This window comes from Spermophilus citellus (genome assembly GCF_964194105.1).
Source record: "Spermophilus citellus genome assembly, chromosome: 14".
In the NCBI taxonomy this organism is placed as follows: Eukaryota; Metazoa; Chordata; class Mammalia; order Rodentia; family Sciuridae; genus Spermophilus; species Spermophilus citellus.
In genome coordinates, this window is record NC_138194.1 from 65,823,921 (window position 1) to 65,850,072 (window position 26,152).

At 37.9% G+C, this 26,152-nt stretch overlaps 1 protein-coding gene across 3 annotated transcripts in view; it reads left to right on the top strand.

Annotated features, from left to right (window-relative positions):
• The window catches only part of CPQ (carboxypeptidase Q), a 487,125-nt gene that overhangs the window by 287,207 nt on the left and 173,766 nt on the right, over positions 1-26,152 (top strand). For all 3 annotated transcript variants that reach the window (XM_081265871.1, XM_081265869.1, XM_081265870.1), the window contains exon 5: positions 6,757-6,868. In XM_081265871.1, the coding sequence (XP_081121997.1) occupies positions 6,757-6,868 (112 nt within the window). The remainder of the gene's footprint in view (positions 1-6,756; positions 6,869-26,152) is intronic.

Here is a 26,152-nt window from a genome sequence, read left to right on the forward strand (position 1 = left end):
TACCCTAATTCTGGTTTGTTGTTATGCACTTAGCTTTTCTTCATGGTTTTACCATTTTTTGTATGTATTACTTATTGCCAGCCTAGCTGAAATGTATCTTATAAAGTCAAGCCTTTCTATTTCTTCTTGCAATTTTTTTCTTTTTTGTTCCAGATTTTTATTTTTAGATTCATTTAAATTTGTATATGCAACTTTAAGTCATTTTCACTATTTTGTAATATTTCACTATATGTCTGAGCCACAATTTATTCATCCATTCTACTGTTGATAGACCTTGGGACTGTTTTCAGTTTGCTACCTGATTGCTTCTGACTATTTTGGTAGATGTGCTCTAGAACTCAAGCCCTGGAATTCCTCTACACCTTAAGTGGAATTGTTGGATGTGGGATGCAAGTATATTCACTCTTACAAGGATATACCCAATTGTTTTCCTGAATGATCTTACTAATTTCCTGCTCCTACCAAGAGGAGATGAGAATTCCTGTTGCTCAGCATCCTTGCTAAGACTTTGTAGTGTCAGATTTTAAGCTTCTTTCCAGTCATTTGCAAAGAGATGTCTTATGGAGGACTGGGTTTAAATGTCCCTCATCAATAATGAGGTTGGTCATCTTTTAAATGCTTGATGTCCATTTGTATTTTCTTTTTTTATGAAATGCTTGTTTATCTCTTATCCACTTACCTTTGGGTTTCTTGTTTTATTTATGTCAATTAGTAGGAATTCTTTCTCTTTTAAATAAAAAATCATGTGTTTTGGGCTATATATATATTATAAATATCTTCTCCCAATTAGTGCCCACTCCTCTCATTCTGTGATTTCTCTTGATCTCTTGATGAACATAAAGGCTGCATTTGTGTGTGTGTGTGTGTGTGTGTGTGTGTGTGTGTGTGTTTCTGGGGATCAAACCCAGGGCCTTGTACATGCGAGGCAAGCACTCTAACAACTGAGCTATATCCCCAGCACCAAAGGCTGCATTTTATTGTAGTTGAATATGTGCATCTTCCTTTTCCTGCTTTGAATCTTTTTAAAAATATTTTTTAGTTGTCAATGAATTTTTCACTTTATTTATTTATTTATGTGTGGTGCTAAGGATCAAACCCAGGGCCTCACACATGCCAGACAAGTGCTCTACCACTGAGCCACAACTCCAGCCCCTGCTTTGAATTTTTTATATCCTATTTTTAAAACTCTTCTACTCCCCACTGAAGATATGGTTTTATTTTCTTATAAAAACTTAAAATTTGACTTTTACACTCAAGTATTAGGTCCATCTATAATCATTATATTTTTCACTTTTAGCATTTACATTGGATTTTAGTTTTGGCATATCTAATAAAATGTCCCATCTTTTCATTAGACCATTAACATATTAATCATGTCTTTAAAAAATCCTTATCTAATACTTTAAACATTTAGGTGATATCTGGGTCTGGTTCTGCTGAATACTGGGCTTTGTGATAATGGATTGGTTTACTTTTTCTTCTCTTGTATCTCATAATTTTTAATTGGATGCTAGGCGCTAGATGTAAGAGAAGGATGGGCACTAAGAGAATTGATGTTTATGTCCCCACGTGAGAACACCTCCTGTAATGTGGTGCAGTTGAGTGGGTCCATGCAGAGTGGAGCTGGGTTTGGGTTTCATTGATGGGTGCTCACATGCTTCACAGGCTGGTGCTACTCTGCTTTAGTTTGTGTTTGCATTGCTGGAGGCATCTGCATGGTGTCCAGGCCTCATCCCTAGCTTTCAACAGGCTCTCTGTGTCTGCACTGCAGAAGGTGCATCTCTGTGCTCCTGTCCTTCCCTGGCTAGAAACTGTTTCTGCTCTGCTGTGACTCAGCCTGATGGGGACAGGGTGATTTCTTGGTCCTCCTACCCCTTGGTCTTATCCCTGTATGCCTGAGTTCAAGGGTGGGCTTCCTCAACATATTGCTCCCCTTCCTGCCTCCATGCCCCTTTCCAGTGCAGTAGGACTCATCATTCTGTCTGTCTATGCAGCACTGTGGGCCTAAGTAGGCTTCCTGCCCTTCTCCAGAGGCCAGGAAGCACACACATTTCCCCCAGTGTCAATGCAGGACAGGAGTGCCACTTCCTACCCCTCTGCCCGTGGCCACTGACCCTTCTCTGCAGCTGGCATGCAGAACAGTTTTCTGCTTCTCCCTCAGAGAGATGGCCCTGTTTCATGGGAGAGAAGGGTCCCAGAGGCATGTTTGTGGGCCACCTCCCAGCAGCGTCGGCTATCACCTGCACCCCTGTACCCCTGCACCCCTGTGGCAGGCTGTCCCAGGGCTAATGCCAGGCTTCCAATTTTTCTTGAGAGCACTAAACAGAGGCCTGTGAAAAAGATGTAGAAAATGGACACCGAGGGCCCTTATGTGGGACTTCCAGAAATTCTAAACTCTCAGGCCAACCCACATTTGCCCTCTCAGAATTCATTAGCATTTTGTTTGCTTTCTTCCTTTCCACTTTGTCCACCTTTCCTTCCTGTCAGGCCAAAGGCAGAACAGTTCTTGGGTCCCACCTCTCTTTGGAAGGGCTTGTCATCCCTGGGAGCTCTGTCCATCTTGTTGAATCTCTGAACCACACTTTAAAAGATATGAGGTCATGGACTATCCAGCTTTCTGTCATTGATAGGTGGTGACACCATTCTCCCGGGACTGTACATTTTAAGAGGGAACAGACGGATTTTCCCTTGCAAATTGATTTCTGATGAATTACTTTCTGTGAAATTGGACTGCCTTCCTTTCCTCCTTCACTCTTTCTCCCTACTAGCAACAATATTTAGGCATCAACTGGGTCCTGTGATTTCCCCCCAGCTTCTCCTCCCAATTAGAATAGGTTCCAAGTTCCCCGAGTGGCCTACAGGCTCCTCCTTGCTTCTGCAGCCTCAAGCATCCCTCTGGCCATTTCTCCCTTCCTGCCATCTCCGCTCCAGTGGCAGCAGCCCTCTTGCCAGCCTTCAAACAGGTCACCCGTGTTGCCACTCAGAGCTTTTACATGTTTCCATGCTGCTGGGAATGTTCTTTCCCCAGATTTTTCAGGGCTCACTTTCTGTGTTCCTGCAGGTCTCTATTCAAATGTCATCTCCTTAGGAAGAGACCCCCGCCCCCGACATTTCTACCTAACACAGCTTCATTTTTCCATCCACTCCCTGCCAACATCCCTCTGTTCTCTTTCTCTGTCTTAAGTTTTCTTTATGGCACTTAACACTGTCCTGATATTGTGTGTGTGTTTGTTTTCCGTCTCCCCCAGCAGAATGTAATTCCACTTTGTTTATTTCTGTATCTTCACCACTTAATCAGAACTCAGTCAGATGGTTGAAGGAAATCATCAACAGATTCCAAAGATCATGACATTTTCTCAATTGCATTAGCTCAATTCATAAAAATGCAGTTCCCCTGAGACTGTCCTCTCTTGTTGCGCCATATTTTGATCATGTGCTTAGGTATCTTTTAGTCAGGTGAATCCATTTGGATTCGGTGTCTCCATAAGTGCCAGTAACAGAGGAGAGAGGGCTTGTCTTGGGTCTGCTCACCATCCTTCCATACTTTCGTCCAGCTCATCTCTGGGAGACCTACCACAGACCTTCAGGTGGCTGTGCCATTGCCAGGCTGATTCCTCACCCCAGCAACCTTGCACCCCCTGCATTTCTGCCCTGCCATGTTGGATTCTTCGCCAATTCCCAAAGCCTGTGGGAGTCAGAGCTAATGGTCTGTCGCACAATGTAAGCTGGGCATCCCTGAGCGCTGGACCCCCCCCCCATTCTGTCTTCCTAGTTGTTTTCTTTGGGCTGTTATTGCAGTTGCTGTTGTTTTCAATCATTTTAACTCTGTACTGCCTTTGGAAGAGATGGCCGTGGAAAGCAAGTCAGGGGGAAAAGAATTGGTCAGTGCTCTCGCTGCCTCAGGGAGCAGTACAAGAGGAGGAGAGACACAGGTGCCCACATCTGTCTCTGTTGGCTCTAGGCCATGTTTTTGCTCTAGGGGCTCCATATCTGGCAAGGGAGGCAGTGAAGGAACTGTGTGTTTTCTGACTTCTTCCAGGTGATTATCTTTCATGAAACGAGTTTACTACAGCTCAGGGTAGTCTGTTTTTGTTTGCTTAAGTCAGGTCCAACTTCATTATAATTAAACTTCATTTATGCCTGACCTTGACCTAAGGCAGATTTTTCAGCAGCTTCGTGAGTTTTGTATATTTTTATGGGGTATCTTTTCAGACTGTGTTAAGAAATGTTGGCCAGACACCATTTTGAATGAAACCTTCTTGCACTAGTATTTTCTAAGTGTATGCAGAAGTTCTTATAATAGAAAGATTCAAGTCCATTAAAAAATGCTGATGAATGAGAAGTATTTTTTTGTTATTACCTAGTTTAAAATCAGTAGATATTGAAATTATAGCTATAGTATTGTGGCCTTCAATTTTTTTCTTATTTTAAAAAATCTCTCAAAAGCTAAATGAGATATAATTATTCTTCTATAGTGTTGTATCAAAGACCTTATCCTATGAGATATCATTTAGTTTTCTATTATTGAAAACCATCTTTTAAGTACTGAGTGTAAGTAATAATTCTGGTTTAGAAAAAGGAGGCACTTAAGAAAACATAACAAAATATGATTATAAAACCCCAGATATTGTGAAGGAAGATTGAAGGATAAAGTAATAGCTTTCTTGATTTTGTAACTTTTATTTATCCAAGAGAAAGTATTATCTGAGAAAAAGTTCATTAGAACACATTTTGCCATTTTTAATCCACTGCAGCCTTATTGAAAAAATGGTTGTGAAATTGATGAGAATGTTGACTAATTATGCTCTCTTGTCTCACATGGGATTACACCACACTCTAAATCAAAAGTTCCAGCTATTGCACCATGATCACCATGATTCTTTCTTTCTTTCTTTTTGTTTTGTTTTGTTTTTCCCCCTGCCCCTTAGAAACAATCCATTTGGGTCCATCACATGGCCACTTGTTAGTCTGGGGCATTATCCCTGTTTGTGACTACAATGAGGTCATACTAAGGCTGGGTCTGCATATAGTCAAAGGGATAGCCCACAGCTGCTCAGGGGACCAGGCAATACAAAGGGCCACCCTGATATTTTAGGTCAAAGTCCCTGCTTTCTCGGTATAATGGGGAATTTTTATTTTAACTATCAAGAAGATTGGTTCAATTTTGGTTTGCTTATTACTACATGCTGTGCATAGATATCAATCTGTTGAACTTTTTTTTAGACTTCATATTGAAGTGTAATATTCTCAGAGCAAAAATGCTAAGTGTATGATAAGACATACTTCTGCAATCTGAGCATGCCTGCTCAACCAGGACCCTCATCAGGAAACAGCATGGCCCGCCCGGAGAAGCTCGCCTCAGACCCCCTCCCTATCACCAGCCCTCCTCACCAAGGGGAACCACTTTCCTGCTGGCTTTTATGCTTGATATAAATGGAATTGTGCACAGTATATTATTTTGTATCTGGCTTCTTTCAACCTTCATTATGTTTATGAATTTATCCACATTTATTGTGTATTGTATTTGTTCATTCTTATTGCTGTGCAGTGTCCTATTCAAGAAAACAATTTATTCTTTCTACTGTTAGCAGGTGTTCCAGTCATTTCCTTTTGGGAGGATGGTGGGGCTCTTATGGATTTTCTGTTATGAACATTCTAGTACATCTCTTTGTTAATCACATATATACACATATGCACCCCCCCACACACACACACTCCTGTGGAGGTACCTTAATAGTTGGGAAAGGGACTGTGAGGTCATAGGCTTCCCTACTGATTTTTGTGTCCAGTTTAAGAAATCTTTGCCTACTCTAAGTTGGCAAAGCTGCTCTGTTCATGTCTCTAAAATCTTTATTTTGCTCTATAATCCATCTAACTTGATATTTCTTTATTATATGACATTGTAGGAATCAGGGCATATTTTTTCATATCAACATCCTATCATCATTTTATTTCGTTTTTAATGTGTTTGAAATGTGCCCATAAAATTTAATTCCACAGAAACATTTTTTAATATATTCCTAGAGACAATAATGTTTCTTGAAAAACAGTTTAGACTTATGGTAATTTAAAATTCATCATGTAATCTCTAGGTTTATTTAAAACCAATGTAAATTGAAATCTCTCTTAAAGTTCTTCCATTCAACGAGTTTAATTTTTAAATCTAGCTACTTAATTATTCAACACCAAAAGTAAAGTATAATGTATAAAATGCAGTCTTTTAAAAAACAAAGTATTAGGTCTGGAGTTGTGGCTCAGTGATAGAGTGCTTGCCTACCATGTGCAAGGCCCTGGGTTTGATCCTCAGCACCACATGAAAATAAATAAATAAAATAAAAGGTATTGTGTCCAACTACAACTAAAAAGTGAATGTTTAAATAAATAAATAAATAAAGTATTATTCCCCTTTTTCCATTCAAATTCAATTTGATACTTCTTTATTATGTGTTTTCTAAAATGAGAGACAATTAAGAATATCATTGAAGTTTTAAGTACATTTTAGTTTTAATTCATGTAATAAAATTACCAAACATCTGTCAATATTAAACCAATTTCTTTAGTACTCATTTATTAATAAGGAGAGGACTTTTATTACTATTAAAATTACCTTAGACTCCTTATGCAATGCTGCTATACCAAGTGTTCTGCTAGTGGGATAGATATAAAAATAGAAAAGGAAACATAAAAAGTTTCATTTTTGTGTTTCTGATGCCTATGATGTCAACTTGCTTAGTTTGTGTCTTTTATTTGTTCTAGGTTGTGCTGGTCAGTGGACATCTGGACAGCTGGGATGTTGGGCAGGGTGCCATGGATGATGGTGGTGGAGCCTTCATATCATGGGAAGCACTCTCACTTATTAAAGATCTCGGTAAATATTTAGAAAATTGTTCACCAAGGCGTGAGGATCTCAGTAGTGACATGTTGAACTTAATACACAAAATTCTTAACAGATTAGTTCCTATGGTGTGTTCAGATACTCCTGAGGTTTATATTTTTTTGTTGTTGTTGATTCCCAGAAAAGAACTAATTTATTCCCTTAAAGAAAGACATTTTTATTTGAGTGTTCTCCAGACATCCAAAGTATCACATGTTATTATCAGCCACTGGGGAAAATGAACAAGCAAATAAAACTGAAACAAATGTAACCCATCACCTAGAGACTGTGCAAGGAAACTATGACCAAGTGCCGAGAGGTCGGCAGCTATCCTCCTTCCTTTCCTTCTTCATCTTAAGACATTTCCAAGCTGTTAGGATAACAAAAAAGGTAGAAATTAAAGAGTGTGACTCAGGAATGATTCCTCCAGAACAACAGGAATCTGGGATGAGAAATTGGACCTTCCAGGTAAACCCAGATGTGGGTCAGATGGCGAGACATAAAAGGGGATGGCTAATAGCAAAAGCAGTTTAATTCAGTGACCAAATTTGCAAACAAATTACATGTATTTTCTCTGTGCACTGGCCAAATAGGTGGATTTTGAGTGTGGTTAGAAATGACAAAATAGTCCGAACTGAAAGTTCCATGCCTGAATCAGACCTGTGGTGGTTTTTGAAGTGCTTATCAGTAGAACGTCTTGTACCATAACTGTGGAGTAACCTGGTTTTCAGATGTAGTAAAGATCAGAACATTGCACTGCTTCTTTGGGAGCATATGTCTTACTTCGTGTTTCCTACTCTTTTTAGCAAACCCTTCTAATCTCATAAACAGGCATATGAAAAATGTTCATCTTCTTAATAATAGATTGCTAAAATGGTCTTATTTCAGGCAGATCTTATTTCAGGCAGATGTAGTATTTCAATTTATATCTTACTTTTTTTTAATATTAATTTTATTCATTTATTTTTGGCACTGAGGATTGAACCCAGGGGCACTTAACCACTGAGCCATATCGCTAACTCTTCTTTATTTTTTATTTAGAGACCCAGTCTCTCTGAGTTGCTTAGGGCCTCTCTAAGTTGCTGAGGCTGGCTTTGAACTCACGATCCTCAGTCTCCTGAGTTGCTGGGATTACAGGTGTGCACGACTATGCCTGGCTTACTTGTGTTTTCTGTTTTAAAATGGAGAGATGCAAAGATGGTTCTGCATGTTTTTACTTATCAGTAGGGCAGGGTTTCCCAGTCTCAGCATTACTGACATTTTGAATCAGAAAACATTTTGTTGTATGGTGTGTCTCCTGTGTGTAAGATGTTTTGCAGCATCCCTGACTGTTACTCACTTGGTGCTAGTAACACCTACCCCCCATCAAATTAGGACAACCAAAATGTCTCTAGGCACTGCCAAATGACCTTGGGAGAGGGAGGATAATAGTTCCAATTTGAGAAACACTAAAATAAGGTACTAAAAAAATCTCTAGGTTACTTGAATATAGGATTTTTCTTTCTTTAAAGAAACACTTGAAACCCTACATTACATATACATATACCTTCATCATCATTACCATATGTGACAGAAAAGAGTCGTAGAGCACCTACTATGCTTTTCATAAAGCACTTTGTGAAAGCTGGGCACACAGAGAAGTTTAGAATATGTCCTCTGTTCTTAAGAGCCATAGAAGAGATTTGAAGACCTACACACACACACACACACACACACACACACACACACACATGCATAATCATCAATATACACATAGCTTCAATGTCTACTTTTAGAATGGGTAGCACTGGAGAGAGGAATTGTCCATCAAGTAAAACCAAAAACTGAATTCCTTCAGACAAGATCTGAGAAACTCCATGAATGCTCTCCTCTTTCCCATTCCCTAAAAAATGTTCTCTTTTTCTTGCCTCACATCGTTCCGGAATGAGGTGGGCTCTAGAGTAAAGAAGACAGAAGCAAAAACATTTTTCCTCTTTATAGAACACAGAAAATTTTCTGGAAATTAAGTTTATTTCAGTGCATTCAACCAACTTGATTGGAAGCGGAATGGTGAAGAAGAAAGAGAAACGAGATTCATCTGAATTGATTTTAGGTGACTCTGTGCTACAAACTGCTTTTTTTGGCCCAGGCGGGTCATTTGAACTCTCTGGATTTCATTTTCCTCATCTCTAGTCAGTTATAAGCCTCCCAAGTATTTTATTTGCTCTAGGTTGAAATAAAAATTGTGTCTTCTCTAGGCTTTGAATCTCCATGCTCTGACACTCAGCATGGGACCCTAAATCACGGTTAGTTGAGTTCAATTCAATTGCATAGATAAATGTCAAGTACCATGCCCAGGTGAACCGGATATCTTTCTTCCCGCTCTGACAGCACATTGACTTCAGTTGCTTTTGATAGCTAGTAATCAGTCTTTTCAATTCAGAACTCCACCTCTGAAAGATTTCTGAAAAACGTATGTAAACATGTGAATAAAATGAAGAATAACATTTATTTTGAGTACGTGTTTATGAAGCAGAACATGATATACTTAACACACACACACACACACACACACACACACACACACACACACCCCTCTGGAACCAACTGTGTTCACTTCTCAGTCCTGCAATTTCCTAGGTGTGTAATCATCTGTGAAATGAGGATAAAAATCAGACTTCCCTCACAGGGTTGCTTTGAAAGTTAAATGAACACATAATATATGTAGAAGAGGGCCTGACCTAACTCAAATTCCCAGTAAATGTTAGCTTTTATAATTTAATAAGCATGACTATGAATCATATTTTTAATATAAGGGAGGATAACTTTTTTTAACAAAATTTTTTCCTTCCACACCCATGAGTCGATTACTTTGCCTCCTAATTTAATGTTAGTTTTACCAATGTAATTCTAGGGCCAGCTGCTATGGTATCCCTAAAATATCCTTTGCCTTTAACATTTAAGCCACCATCTCTTGTATGATGAAAATCCACTCACCCCTCCACTTTTTTCCATTTTTATACTAAATTTTCTGGAGTCTTAAATTCCTCCTAGTTGCTTCCAGCACGCACGTGTTGCTTAGATTGAGTGCCCTGTCTCCACTGTGCCCTTCACTTCCTGTAATTGCACCCACCAAGTCTTATGCTTCCATGTTAAATTTATGGATTTTGATTTGTAGATTGCCTATGTATTTTAACAGGAAGAACTGGGCCCAACATATGCCATGTGGGATCTGGACAAAAATTACTGATATACTTGAATAAGAAATAGGGCCTTGGGCTTGAGACCAAGCAATGGATTCATAATGATATTATTTAATTACATTGAGCCCAAACTGTTTAATTGGTGAAATATGAAAAGCTCTGCAGTGATTTTTTTCCCAAGAAAAAATGACACTCCTTCTGGATGCTCTTCCTCAAATGACGTGTCATGTGGCATGCATGTTGGAGTCCCTTGGTGGCTTGTTAATTTGAAGTGTTGGTCCAGTGGGGCTTTCTGATATTTTGAAATCTTTTTATAAGCAATATCCTTCTGGTGTCTTCTCTCTTGCCCTTCTTTCTCACAACTTGAAGATTTACTCTTTCGCCCAAGCCATCAGCTTAAATTATACTCAATTAGTATAACGAGATCTTTGTGCTTTGTAAATATAATCAGTCTTTCCCGAGTAACTGTCAACAGAAGGCTATTTGCTGTGAAGTGCTGTTGAAGACTTTTTTTGTGTGTTTGTGGTTTACTGGATGTGAAACTGTTTATTTGAAATGTCATTTCCTGGAATGTTCTGGTGTCAGTGGACAAAGTCTATGGCCAAAAATGCTATACTTCAAATGTTCATTTGGCACTAGAAAAATAAACTACCATCCATTCCAAAATTCTTCCAACTTTATCGTTTTTCTCTAAAGTTAGAATTTTGAGATGTTAGGCTCAAAGGAATGAAAGGAATTGCAATGAACAATATTGATTATTGAAATGTGAGGTATATAAGAAACATCTTTCTAGAGAAATTTAAATATGAGCATCCTCATTCTGATCATTATAGATCGGGAAAGTCTCTCTCTTAGAAAATCACTTCATTTGTGTGCTCCTTCACTCCTTCTCTCAACAGGTATTTGATGTGTGTTGACAGCATACCCATGTCCTGGATGCCTTGGACCAAAGAGGAGGGAGAAGAGACACTTTTTAAAATTTGTTCTAATTAGTTATACATGACAGTAGAATGCATTTTGACACATTGTACACAAAGGGAGCATGACTTCTCATTCCTCTGACTGTACATGGTGCAGAGTCACACTGGTCATGTAATCAATGTATGATGCATACATAATAATGTCTGTATCATTCCACCATCCTTCCAATCCCCACAGCCCCTCCCTTCCCCTCACTCCCCTTTGCATAATCCAAAATTCCTTCATTCTTCCCTACCCACCCCCTGCTATGGAACATCATTCACTTATCAGAGAAAACATTTGGACTTTGGTTTATTGGGATTGGCTTATTTCACTTAGCATGATATTCTCTAGTTCTATCCATTTACCAGCAAATGCCATAATTTCATTCTTCTTTAAGGCTGAGTAATATTCCATTGTGTATATGTACCACATGTTCTTTATCCATTCATCTTTTGAAGGGGATCTAGGTTGGTTCCATAGTTTAGCTATTGTGAATTGAGTTGCTATAAACATTGATGTGGCTGCATTACTGTAGTATGCTGATTTTAAGGCCTGTGGGTATAAACCAAGGAGTGGGATAGCTAGTCATATTTTGGTTCCATTCCAAGTTTTTTGAGGAATTTCTGTACTGCTTTCCAGAGTGGTTGCACCAATTTGCAATGCCACCAGCAATTATGAGTGCACATTTTTCCCCACATCCTCACCAACACTTCTTATTGCTTGTATTCTTGATACTTGCCATTCTGACTGGAGTGAGATGAAATCTTAGAATAGTTTTGATATGTATTTCTCTAATTGCTAGAGATGTTGAACATTTTTCATATGTTTGTAGATTGATTGTATTTGAAAAGAGACATTTGATTCAAAAATTGCAGTGATATTTTTTATAAGTTCTTCAAATGTAATATATACAAATTATTTTGGAGACCAGTGAGGGAGTAGCCAGAATACCTTGGCTGAGTCTGGATAATTTCTCCAAAGTAAAGTTTGAGATTTCTTTTTAAATAGGATTCCCAATGTGGAAGGGGTCAGAGGCAAAATTCCCAGCGAAGTGTAGAGCTTCCAGTTCTGCATATATTAAAAATGAGGAGAAAATTGTTGACAGTAGTAGTCTTGGGATTGGGAGTTGGAGAATGAGGGGTAAAGGGTGATGGAATTGTAGGAGCTTCCTACTTTTTACTTGATGTGTTTGCATAACATTAGACTTTAAAAAATCCCTCAAAAGTGTCCTTTCAAAAAAAGAAAAGAGAGATACTCTTTTTATTAATTTATTTTACAGTAGGATGATTTTGACATATTGTACACAAATGGAGCACAATTTCTCATTTCTTAGCTGTCTATGGTGTAAAGTCACTCCAGTAATGTAATCACACATGTGTATAAGGTAATAATGATTCTTGATGTAATCATTACCATAAACACTCTTAGGAACAGCAGGGCAGAGGTGGGAAGCAGGAGTCACTAGGCCTTCATGGCCCAGAACACACCAGTGAACAAGACTAAATGTCCTCCAAGGCTTTCACCCGCTGATCCCATAGCAGTTAGAGCTCCACATGGGCATTTCCAATACAGGGGTCTCTCTTGGAAGTGGGGACCCAGCTGGAAGAAGGTTTCCTCTCCCAGGCTCTGGTCAACCCTGCCTTATAGAAACCCAAGAAACCAATCCGATTAACTGAGCAAAGAAAATGGGCAGCTTCCAAAGAAATGGAGGCCTAAAGGTGGAGGTATCTAGCTGAAGCCCTGAAACCAATTTGGGACTGACCAAGACCTAGAAAGGTGATTCCCTCTTAGAAAATCCCTCCCTGCAGGCTTAGCCAGACTTTTGGTTGTAATGAAAGTGCTAAGAGCTAGCATTTATTAGCACTGTGCAGCAGGTACGATGCTGAGCATAGCGCTACACACATGCTTTCTTATCTTCTGGACAATAACCCCAAGCAGGAGGTAGCTGTCGTTAGTGTACTGAAGAGGAAACTGAAGCAGAGAAAGCTAAGTCCCCTGTCCAATGTCCCACAGCTATCATGTAGAACACGTGAATGAAGCAGTCTCACTCCACACTCAACACTCTTAAGTTGAGTGAATGCATGAAGGAGCAGAGCATCCAAATAAAACATTTCCCTAAGAGATGACTTCCCAGCTCTACAATCTCACAATCCAGATGCTCACATTTAAATTTTTCTAGAAAGATGTTTCTTATATATCCCACATTTCAACAACTGAGTTCTTATCCATACTCTCTGAATCTATTTTATTTAAAATTAATGTAGTTTTATTAGAAATATTTGAAGTATGCTAAGGCCTTTGCTCTGCCAAGTTTTTCTATGAATTTGGATTTGGTAGCATTTTTTCCTAGAAAGAAGTTTTATCTTAAAACATTCCATGAACTCTCCCTACTCCTATTTTGTATGCTTTTTCTCCACAATTATTTTGTGAATGCAAGAAGGGAGTCTAATGACCCTGGAAAAGATATCCTGTTAAAATCACTGGACCTCAGTATTTTTAACTTGAGCATGGTATGGGAGACCCCATAGTCATTTTAGAGCATTAGGCTGCATGAATATTGCTGTTATCGTTTGATCATTTGCTTCAACTATTGCTGTTTATGTGTAACGGCAGACATAACCCAAGCCCAATGGCATACAGCATTGTGACCAATTCCTCTGGGCCAGATAAAGAATCTGAAGTGATGAAATACATTTGCTTGTGTAGTGTCCAGATAACCAACTTGTTTTGAGTCTTAAAAAATATTTCCCCTGACATTAAATTTAATTTTTATTAATTTCAATTTTATTGTATGGATACTTGTTTGATTTTGTTTTTTTATAAACAAATATTATTTGATTCTGACATTTTGCAATTGAACTTAGGAACTAACCTAGAATAATTTAACTATTTAATTTGTTTGTTTCTTTCCCTTTTTTTAAGCATTTATACTCTTTCTTATTTGTGTTTGAGGATGATCTCATTTTTCATTCAAATATGTTCTTTTCTGTAGTGGTAAGTTATGTCGTGTCTGGTTTTCCATAAGACTTATGGAAGACACATTTCTCTCTACCTGGGAATTTCTGAAAACTCCTTCTGTGTTTCAAATTCATTTATAAGTTTCTATAACACACTTTGCATCTTTATATCTCATTCAGCTAATATAGACATTTCTGCTGGCATGTGCAGGAAGATAAATTTTATGTAGGTTGATCTGTAAAGTAGTCCATGGGATAAAGTAAGATTTATTAAAAATGAATCTCAGAGTGTGATCTACCTTTTAGGTTGATGTGGTATGGGAAATGTGTGGTCATTTTAGAGACATAGGCTGCATGAATGCTGCTGTTATTTTATCATTTGGTTAGGATATACCATTTCTATATAAACGGTCACGCAAACCCAGGCCCAGTGACGTATAGCATCAGGATTTCTTCCTGCCTGTCTGACAGAGAATCTGGAGGGATGGCAGGTGAATGCCAAGAGAGGAAAAGCCTGGTGGGCCTCCCTTTTCCATAGCAGGCTCAGCTGCATCCCCCACAAATGCTTTGATTTGGCCTACATCCCTTAAAAAGTGAGAAAACAGGGTGGTAAGGGAAGTGGAAGCTTAAGAAATTGGTATTATTTATCTTGGAAAAGAGGGGCATGGAAAAACTAACAGTAACATTAGTATTTCCCACCCAATAATGGGATATATATGAAAGTCCAGGGTGGAGCTGTCTGGAAGCCTGGCTACCTCACTGAAACAGTGCCATCATCATATAGTGTAACTTGGCTCACAAGATCTCCTTTTCAGTAAATACTGAGTATCTACTTCACATCAGGCAAATAGAATGGACAGGGCACAATTCCTCCTGTGAAAGAGCTCATGGTCTGGCAGCAGTGGCCTCACATGATCAGAGACATTGAGCTAAGTCTTAAAAAGGTAGGAGGTGGGAGAAGAAGAAGCAAAAAATTAAAGCTCATGAAAGCCAGAGCTTGAGGAGTGAAGGCAACGTTTTTGTAAGTCTGGAGCAATAGGTGGGTGAGAGGTGCTGGGAAATGATCAGATACAGGGAGAGGGTCAACTTTCAAAGGTGTTGGATGCAAAGCTAAAGTTTGGAGTTGTGTTACAGGTAGCAGGAGCTGTTGAAGATTTTAAGCATGGGATTGGCTTGGTTGGACTTCTTTCTAAAATAAGGATGTTAGGTTCTCCTATTAGCCTCTAAAATTACATGATAAGAGAATGGAAACAGAACAACTGTGCAGGAATATACCAGCTATACTGAACCTGGAAAACCACAGTTTTGGAATGACTAAGTAAATTTCATCTGCTGTGTGGTGATGAGCCAGCTTCTACCTCTCTCGCGCTAAATATACCAAAGAGGAAGTGGTGGGGTTTCCAGGGATGCTGTGTTCCTCGCCTCCACACTTCTCTGTATCCTGCTAATGCTGCATTTTGCAAAAGCTGTGGTTTACCCAGCTCCCAGTGAATTCTTTTCCAGTAAACGTGCCTAAAAACAGAGGCCTACAAAGAAATGAGAAAATATACTTTGAACATCTGATCTGATCTTTATGGTTTACTGGATTTTAAAAGTTGTCCTGGAATGTTGGGTTTAGTTTGATCTATTCTTAGGTCCCTGCACTCCTGTGAACATTCTCAAAAGCAAACATGAAGAACAGAGAGGTTCTATTGGTCTGTGATAGAAATGACAAGCTAAAGAAAGTATCAAAAAACCAGTGGGCTATTATAAAAGTATACATTTGCAATCTTGTAATGCTCTCTCATATTAAATGAGCCCATCAATAATAGTCAATCATCTCTGATGAGCCGATGCTCAGCCCGTGTTTTTATCTGACATCTGTAGCTTCAGACTATGAAGTGACCCAGATCTCTTTGAATTCAACCCTTTAAATCCTCCTTCCTTTAAATACCTCAAAATTGGGAGGTACATGAGAAATAGCAGGATTACTAGAATAAGTACATGCTCTATATTAGAATAGCTGAGATTCAAATCCTCCTGTGCTGCCTAGTAGCTGTCTTACCCTGGATTGATCCTTCAGTCTTTTAAACCTCAATTTTCTCTTCTTTACAATGAGAGTATTTTATCCTTAATAGCTGATAGGATGGTTTGAAATAATTTAGACAGTACCTGGCCCCCAATAAACTAATAGTAATAGTGACCATTATTATTAGAAGCTAATTGTCAAAACAATAGATGTGGGTAACCCGGCTGAACATATAATCTCAGGGTCCTCTCATCTCTCAAGTCTTCATATTACTCATTTTCTGGTTCATATTACCCATTGCCCAGTTCAGCATAGTCGTGGCTGACCCCCCATCAGAAAAGCCCTCATAATAACAGCAGCTGGTTCACAGACTTCCACCCCAGTTGGTTGCATATAAAGCTAACATACAAAGCTGATATTCTCCTCTTTGCTGTAGTGAAGCACACTAAATAGATGCTTCATAAATGTTATGAAAAGAAAGGGGAAGTACTGGGTACTGCCGAGGGTAACCTGGTATACAAAAATTATCTGAGAGATAGAAAAAAAATTAAGGTGCAGAAGACAAAGAATCAAGTGCTTATTATTTACAATTTACACTGGTGACTGAATTCTCAAGAAATCTTTGTTTTGAATATAGTCAAAACCCCACAATTTTCAGGCGTTCGAAGATCTTGCAGAGAAAACCAAAGCCAATAACCACTGATGCTTATTTTATTGTTCTTTTTCTTTTTTTATTGTTCTTTTTCTATAATAATGGCATCTTTCAAAAGGATTATGTTCAAGTCATAATTGGAATTATTCTAAGTTATTGCCTTGATTAATGTGTGTGGGAAAATATCACTCAGAAGTATTCAAAGGCTGTATTTCTGTCCTTATCACCATAGAGATCCATTTAGCCATCCCATGTTTACTTGTTTCAGGCAACACATTAGAACAAAGAAATATTTTATGAAGTGCTTCATGCTGGAATTATTCTTTTTCTGAAAGAAGAAAGCATGAATTCATCCATTATGGTTGAATAATTTTAAGTGAAGTCATTTAAATGTCATTTTCAGTCACAAATGAAGAGTTTGGTCAAGGGATTTTTTTAACTGATTACCTTTCTGGAATGTTGCATTGGTTAGCTCTGGAGGTGGTAGCTCAGTGGTAGAACAGTGATCCAGGCCGCATGGTCCCTGGGTTCCATCCCTAGCACAGCAAAACAATTTAAAAAAAAAGTTTTGTTAAACTTAGAAAAGGATTTTGATAAAAATGTAAAATATCTTCCAAGAGAATCCCATGTCCTATGTTCTTGTTTAACATAAACAAACATTAATTGAGCACCAGGAGAAGGGAGGAAAGAGCCTATTTATTGAATATCATCTATGTGCCAGTTACTTTCCATGATCTATTTTAATTCTCAAAACAACCTTCTAAGGCATCTGTATTATTAACTTTGGTAGGTCACCAGTCCTCGGTTCTTTATCAGTAAAACAGAATGACAACGTTTGCAAAGATCAAACATCATGTGGGCAAAGCACACATCTATCAGAGTTGAAAAGATGGAAAATACAGGTGATGACATGAAATGTTGAAGAAAACCTTAGTTGCAACGCTGCCACTTGTGACCATCTCACTGACTTGGAATTCCATGGAGCATTTTGGTGGAGCAGTGGTGTGTCAGGTAGAGAGTCATGACAAACTTCCCAGTGGTTAGAACAAGGCAAAATGTCACTATTGCCCCACAGCATTTTATAATGGTAGTGTCATTTAACTAATTGCAAATATATGACATTTTATGAGTGAAGAATCCATGGTAGCAGTGAATATGCTCACTTTAAGACTTAAATGAAGTGGAGTCAAATAAAATTTCACATCCAGATCTGCTTTGATTGATGTGAAGATGAGAATAGACTGTTTCCAGTTTTAGGATGAAGTAGTGAGAGCAATTAGCATTCTTGAACATACCGGACCAACTCTGTGTTGTATGGGCAGTTATTGAATCTAGAATTACAGTTGTTCCTAAGGCCCTAAATGAAGGGCCTTAGGCTGGTGCTATTCACAACTTTCAAAAGTAGAAAATCTCCTATTTCTTTTTCTTAACTTTACTTTTTTACATTTTTCTTCTGCTCTTGTTTTTAGCTAAGAAATATTTCAAGTGTTTAAAAATGACATAGAATAATAAACACACACATGTCCACCCAAATTTCATAAATGTTAACAATTTGGAGTATATTATATTTGGAGATTCTTAGTATAAAAGAAATGAGAAATGAAAATTTACAGATACTGTTGAAATCTGATTCATACCTCTGCATTCTCCATTCCCTTCTTCCTTTGCAGTTGTAACCAGTGGGCTGAGATTGTTTTTTAGAAGTATGCACAGCCAAAAACACTATCCTGCAGTTTTTGTGATTTTGAATTTTCATCAACAGTTGTATTCTCTTCCATATACAAGTTTATTGTTTTATTTTTACTATCTTTTTGAGGTAAAGGTTTAGCCCATTAATTTTCAGTCTTTCTCATTTTCTAATGTATGTGTTTGAGGCCATATAGCACTCTCTTGATTAGCTGCATTCTACAAGTTTGGGATTGAATAACTATTCCATCTAAATATGTTGGAATTTTTGTTCTATTTTCTTCTTTGACTTTTTAATTATTACAGCTTTAGTTTTCAAAAACTAGAGTTGTTATCTAGCTACTGAGTTCCAGTTTTGTTGCACAACGATTGAAACATGGTCTACAGAATATTAATTTTTTGGAATTTGTTGAAAGTCAATTTTGGCTTATTACCTGGTTGGTGTTTGAAAACTGTATGTATTGACTTAAAAAGAATATGTAGCCTCCTTTTCTTGGGAATCTGATCCTACACATATTCACTAAAGATAATTATTAATTGTGCTATTCAAGATGACTGTATCATTACTAGGGTTTTAAAATCAATCTATCGGATTTTGAGAGAAGTATATAAAAATTTCCCACTAGGATTGTGATTTTATAAGTTTACCTCTGAGTTTCCATCAGCTTAGCTTCATATAGTTTGGGGGCTTTGTTGCTTGATATAGTTGAGCCTAAAGACCTTCTTTATTCTTAATAACGATTTTTCCCCACAAGTCCATTTTATCTTGCATTAATATCACAGAACCAACTCTCTTTTGGTTACTCTTTTTCTATTCCTTCACTTTCAGCTTATCTAGGTCATTGTGCTTTAGTGGATTTTGTTGTAAACAAAAGTTAACTTTTTAAATATCAAATCTGACAGTATTAGTTACTAGGGAGGTTTGTTCTGTTTATCTTTATTGTGATTACTTGTATGTCAGTCATTCTCCAACAGGTTTTCTATTGCTATAGTTTCCCCTCCTCCGCCCCTCTTTGGTATTGTTTGGTATTGGATCAATTGGTTTTTCTTCCCCTCTCTTCCACCTTCCTTCAACTATTTATAAATTTGTACATTTTTCTTTTATTTTTTTTTAGTTGTAACTATTAAAATATCATTAGTATATTTGTCTTGATTAAATAATACAGCAATTATAGATTGCTCTAATATGTCCCCTTCTGTTATATATTATCATATGTATTATTGTTGACTAGTGCCTTAGTTAGACCTTTTTTATTGATATGTCACTGGCTTTTATTGACAAATTCATTTTAATTTCCCTATATTTTATAATCAAAAAACAAAGAGATATCTAGATAGCCAGAGTACTATAACACACACACACACACACACACACACACACAAATCTGACCCCGAAGACATAGATCTTTCTACTTTTCAAATAGTTTAATAAATGTAATTGTATTAAATATACATGAGGTGTCCACAACAAGAATTTGGCTAATTATAGACAGTTTCATACACAGTCTTTGAGCTATACCATTCTTTATGGTTTTATAGTGTTAGAATAGGCCCTGAATAATGTAATATAAGTCACATTTGTTTAAAATAGTTGTTAATATTAGACCTTTTTTATAAGCCCTTCCCAAATGGGTTATTATAGTTTGCTTATTTATTTTTTACTTTGCCACTTACTATTATCTTGCAAGTTATTAGATTGTGGTATGCCTCCGTTTCCTCATATGTTTAGTGGAGAGTATAAGAGTATCTACTGTGGGGTTATTTTGATAATTAAATGACCTATTTCAGTTCTTGATGTGCAACTGCTCTGAAGTTTTGCCGCTCTTATTTAGTTAGTGATTATTAGATTGTCAGAGTGTTTACTGACATTTTTATTAACTATTCCTTTCTTCTGGTTCATTACCTCTTGAAGTAGAATCAACAGTGGTTCTTTTAATACAATTTTGTGAACAATAGACTTCCAGTTTTATTTTTAAATGCCTTTATTTTATTAGTTTTGAATGATGTTTAGCCAGGCATGAAATTATAGATTGCAATTATTTTTTTCCCAGAATTTGGAAGATATCCTATTTTCTTTTGGCTCCTATACTTGTTCTTAAAAATCTAATCTTGTCACTGATGAGCTGCAATTTTTACCATGATTTGTTTGGGGACACTTGGTTTTTATGTTCCCCTGCTCTGATTCTTTCTGCTTCTTCAATTTGAGAAATAAGAGCCCTTATCTTCTTCTTCTTTCTTTCTTTCTTTTTTTTTTTTTTTTGGTAGGAGATGGGATTTGGTAATGTCACTGCTAGTATCTGTTCCGATATTGCTATCTGTCATTCTGTTCTCTCCTTCAGGAGTCCTCACAGGACAAATACCTCATTCTGTTTCTCATGTCCCTTCATCTTTCTTTGCAGCTTTCTGGGTAGTTTCCTAGGTCCATCCTTTAAGTTCATGGTATTTTTTTTTCTATTGAACATTTCCATTGGGTATTTTTTAAAATAAAGTTTTTTGTTTTTTTTAAAGAGAGAGTGAGAGAGGGGGAGAGAGAGAGAGAGAATTTTTAATATTTATTTTTTAGTTTTCGGCGGACACAACATCTTTGTCTGTATGTGGTGCTGAGGGTCGAACCCGGGCCGCACGCATGCCAGGCCAGCGTGCTACCGCTTGAGCCACATCCCCAGCCCAGAAATAAAGTTTTTAATTCTAGAAAAGTTTCAGATTTACAAAATAATTACAAAGATAGCTCAGAGCTCCCTAATACTCTACACCCAGCTTTCCCTTTTATCATCTTGCAACTCGTGTGATCATTTGTTACAATTAATGAACAAATTTTTGTACCTTATCATTACCTGAAAGCCCATAGTTTATTGAGAGTTCCTTAGTTTTGACCTGGTATACTTTTTTCTGTTCTAGTATCCCACCAAGGCACCCCATTACATCTAAACCCCGTATCATCTTAGGCTCCTGGCTGTGAGCTTCACAAACTTTCCCTGTTTCTGCTCTTTGATATTTAGAGGGTGTCAGCTCTTTCTTGTTAATGCTTCTTGATTGTGATTGATCTGATGTTTTTCTCAGGGTTAGACTGGGGTGTGGGTTTTGAGGAAGAAGATCACCAAGGTAAGGCCCTGTTTTTATCACAACATATAAACTATACATGCTATTGACATGTCTTTACCAGTTGGGGTTGACCCAGATCACCTAGCTGAACTGTGATTACCAGGACCCTGTCCATTCTGTACGTTTGGAAGGTGCACAGTTTAGCAACATTAGGCATATCCATCTCTCCATCTCCAGAATGTTATTCTCCTTACAAAACTCAAAGTCTGTACCAATTAAATACCAATTTTCCATTCATTCCTCCCTTTGTCCCCTGATAACAACCACCAAGCAATTTCTATTGAGAGTTAATTTGAACTACATGTGGTCTAACATTACATAGAGTCTCAGTGTGTGGATTTTCCTTATGGTCTTATTGGGTCCTCTTTCCCTGAGAGTAACGTGGAGGTGCCTGAACTGCAAATCCAGGCTTGCTTTGACTTGATCTCTCTGCATCTCAGGGACAGCCATTTTCCAGTTACTGTCTCATTTTGGAGCTTTCAAAGCCCAATGGATTATTGCAGCACCAGCTTTGACTCTGCGCTCTGGCCTAAATTTTCTTACTGTGTGGGTATCTGAGGATTTCTGGCTTTCTTTATCTTCCTCTTTCCCTTTTCTTTCTTTCCAACCTTCTTTCCTTTCTTTCTTTTTTTCCCCCTGAGTTATGCTGTGCATTAGCAGTAATGGCTTCTAAAATTCACACTTTCTAAGCATTTCCACATGTTTTTACAGCAAAGGGATCCCTTCTGTATCCGTTTGATTGGCTAGAAATCCCCCTAATTCTTCTCTGAGGAAGCAAAACACATTTCATTCAACCTGATATTTGTCATCGGGAGAAGATACCTAGAGAATCAGAAGAGTAACTTATCTGTGACACCCAACAATGAAGGGCGAAGGTCAGTTATCCCCAGTGTACCATCAAGTTTGCCTTACATTTGTATCTTTTTGTGTGTGCTTTGCAGGATTTTGGAACTAAAAAGGAAGGAAAGCAACACTTGAATTTGTTACCTAATGATTATGTATTCCAGGTTCTGTTAATCACAAACATGTGTTAACAGCCATGTTTTGATTTATCATGAGATGACCAGTGTTACGAGAGTAAGTTAATATACTTTCAACAAACAGCAAAGAAATTAGAACCATATCACCCATAATTTTTTTCTAAGTTTCTTCAGAATATTTGAAATGGCTCATAGAGTCCCTTTCATGATCCTGAGTTTGGCAGCACGCCATAAATGTTCTGATTAGAGCCCCAGAAAGAGGAAAGTCATTCCTGTCCACCTCTTTCCTCTTTTTAAGATCTGGTACCCCCAGCTAGTCCAGCACCTGCTCTGTAGCCAGTGTTCACTCCCTTCTTGATCCAAGAAGCAGCATCTTCCAAGGTTACAGATGCAGTTCCTAAGTATTCTAGGTGTGGGTGTTGATTAGCTTTTAGAAGATAATATTTGGAATAGCCCAATGAGTATCACACAAAATCATTTCATTGCCACCCTTGACAAATAACCCCAATTTTCATATTAGATTAGAAAGTCCTGGACCATCAAAGCAAATGTATTCTTTTATGGCTTATCAGTAATTCTGCCCAGCTTTGGAAAATGTACCTTATATAATCAACTCTGATTTTAAAAACTATCACTGTGGGTCTGTTTATTCTCACAGAATCATGCCTTAGAAAAATTTGTAACTGATTTTTCTTGACAGTTCCCCCTCCCCATCTCTCAATCTCCAGTTCCCAGCACTGAGGAAGAAACTAATCCAAAGCCCTGAGTCCAAGCCATTAGCAAAACCCATGCTGGTCTTACTCTGAAGTCGTCCTGTAATCAAAAAACAGTGGATGGAACGTGAGTCACTGGAGAGCTTGGGGAGACCACAGAAGGGGAATTAGGAAGCCATCAGGAGATACAGTTATCTCTGTTACTTTATGTAGTTAGAGCATAATTTTAACATGGACTTTGCTAGAGAGAGAAACATTAAAATTCCATTATACAAACTTTTGAATCACACTCCTAGCCATTTGACTTGCTCCTAGGTAGTATTTTTCCAAAATAAATAAGAGCATTAAGTGAAGGATGGTATGTTAATAAATATACTTAGGCTCACTACATATAAGTCTGAGTGATATGGATAAAGAGAATGAAATGGAGAGTGACATTGGTCACTGTTGGTCAGTACCCTTGGTCACTGTTGGTCAATATCCTGGAAGGTTTGGGATAGGTACTGAGTTGGAACACATAGCAGTCAGATGGAAAATGAGCAAGTGTGCGTCTTTCAAGTCCTTCCACAGAGTCTTCTGCCTGCTCCCCACATGTCAGGGGATTTTATGTTGTGTCTACCCGTAGATACCTGATGTGTCACAATCTGTCACTGTTCTTCATTCACTGTGTCTCCCCACTTTTCTGTGATCGGATTTGCGTTCCTTATGCATAACTTTTAATCTTACCAGGCCCACACACAGCACCAGGTAAAAACCAATAGAGTTTGTCAGAAGAACCGACCCTGCTCAAGTGCATCAGAGCAGGAAACTGAGAGGGTCCGAGGGAAGTTTAATTTTGGGGAGTAAAGAAGCCAGTCCACAAAGGCTCTTGATTTTTTTTATAAATAAAGAAAAAGGATTTTAAAAAAAAATTTTATTTTTTAAATTTGTTCTAATTAGTTATACATGACAGTAGAATACACTTAGAAACATGGTACACAAATAGAGCACAACTTCTCCTTTCTGTGGAGAAAGGATGACAAAGAGTGACAATGACCAAAGAAAATGGACAGGAGAGAAAATAAGACAAAGAGACAAAGCCAAGCAACAGCAGAGTTTGGCCAAGGAGGCAGAGTTGAATGGAGGACTGACATTTTTGGTGCCCATCATGAAGTCACTTGGGAAGTCCATATCTGTGTCCGTTTGGTTTGGATCACCATCATCCTACTGTCTCTGATTTTTGACCTTTAGTTAATCACTCAACCTATATTTAGTCATTGAATCATTTTTAATTTGGCCTCCATTTTCTCCTCCTCCTCCTCCTCCTCCTCCTCCTCCTCCTTCTTCTTCTTCTTCTTCTCTCTCTCTCTCTCTCTCTCTCTCTCTCTCTGGTGATCAAACCCAGGACCTGTTGCACACCATAGTGGGCAAGTGCTGTCTGTACCTGTGAGCCACATCCCCAGGTCCCTGGGCTCCATCTTAAACATCACATGAATGTTAACTCAGAGAACTTTTAACCTGGGGAGTCTCCAGGTAAGCTACTCCCAGTCTCTTTTTGATACACTCATGTTTAAAGTGACAGTTATTTCTTCTTATGAAAGACAGATCTTATTAATAATTTTTTCAAGTGAGAAGATTAGTTGTGGTCACGGTGGCAAATTTTTCATAATTCTCCAAGTGCTATAAAAAGCAACTTAATGGCATGAAGTGAATTCCCATGATAGAGTTGTCCTGTCACTGTGAATTGCGGTAATCATCTTTGAAGTGATATTTTTTTCCACACTGTCTGTCAGCAACTATGTATAGTTTGTTTTAGATTCAAAAATGGACAAGATTAGTTGATCTACATCCAAGGAATTCAAACTTTTTTTTTTGGTTGTTGTTTTTGGATCTGGTCACCATTTGCTAGTTCAGTTGTGGGTAGGTTTTAGTTTTTGTTATGTTTATCTGTCCTGAAATTTTACATACTTATGCAGTTTTTAACATGTCCTCTTTTCTTACCCTTCACTTACTGAAGGATAGCTATAGGAAAATAATTTTTATCTTTCCTTTTTAATATTAACTTTATTGCATCCATCTTTAATAAATCATATAGCTTCTTCTCTACAGTTTTATTTCTCAACATTTTGATGCTGATGAAACTGATCAGCATCTTTCCCTTTCTGCTCATATGTCTTCAAGGATTTTGTTTTCTATCTGTATCTTCTAGACTGGGAAAGAATGTACTGTTTGTAAGCAGATGATTTAATTTGGATAGATGCCTTTTTTATTTCTCTTTCCCTGTGATTTACTGCTTAAACCCATGAGAAACTTAAGTGCAAATGCTGTTTTCCAGCTTTGACAAACCCTTGGTGGTTGACCTCACAAACTTACAAAGATTTATCTCATGTGATTCATTGTTGGAAGCAATAATATCAGCAGTTAAAATCTTCTAAGACACCATCAGGAAAAGGTAATTTTGGTCATTCTGCTTCTTGTTAAGAACAGCTGGCAATTTAGAAAGTAGACATTTGCTTAGGGGGAGGAGAGGAAAACGATCAAACAGAAATGCCTCCTTCTCCAATAAAATATGAACTGAAGATACTGCATGGTAGTCATAAAATCAAGTTTTAGGAGCTTTCCCTTGATGAGTGTGTAGATATGTGCTTATTTTTATGTGATCTTCAGAGATTAGTTTTCTTGTGCATTTAATCTCTTTGAGGGAAATCCATCTAGATCAAAAATATTATTTCTAAACTTCCGGTTCTCTATAAAAGCCTGCTTAAGATGTCATGTTTGCTTTGGGTTTGTCAAGACTCAGACAAAGTTATCTGCTGTGAATATGTCTGGGATAGAGGGTTTCTCCATGTCTTCTGCACATGGATTCTGCTCATCTGCCAGGAAGCAGAGGTGATTCCCATCACTCTGAGGCTATTCATAGAAGACAGGCCCTCTGCAGCCCAGAGGCACTAAACTAAGGCTGCCACAGTTATCTTCAAGTCTTGATTGTGCAGAAGCATTTTCAAAAGAAAATTATTCTTAAGAAAGAAATGTGCATGACCAGTTTTATGCAGTGT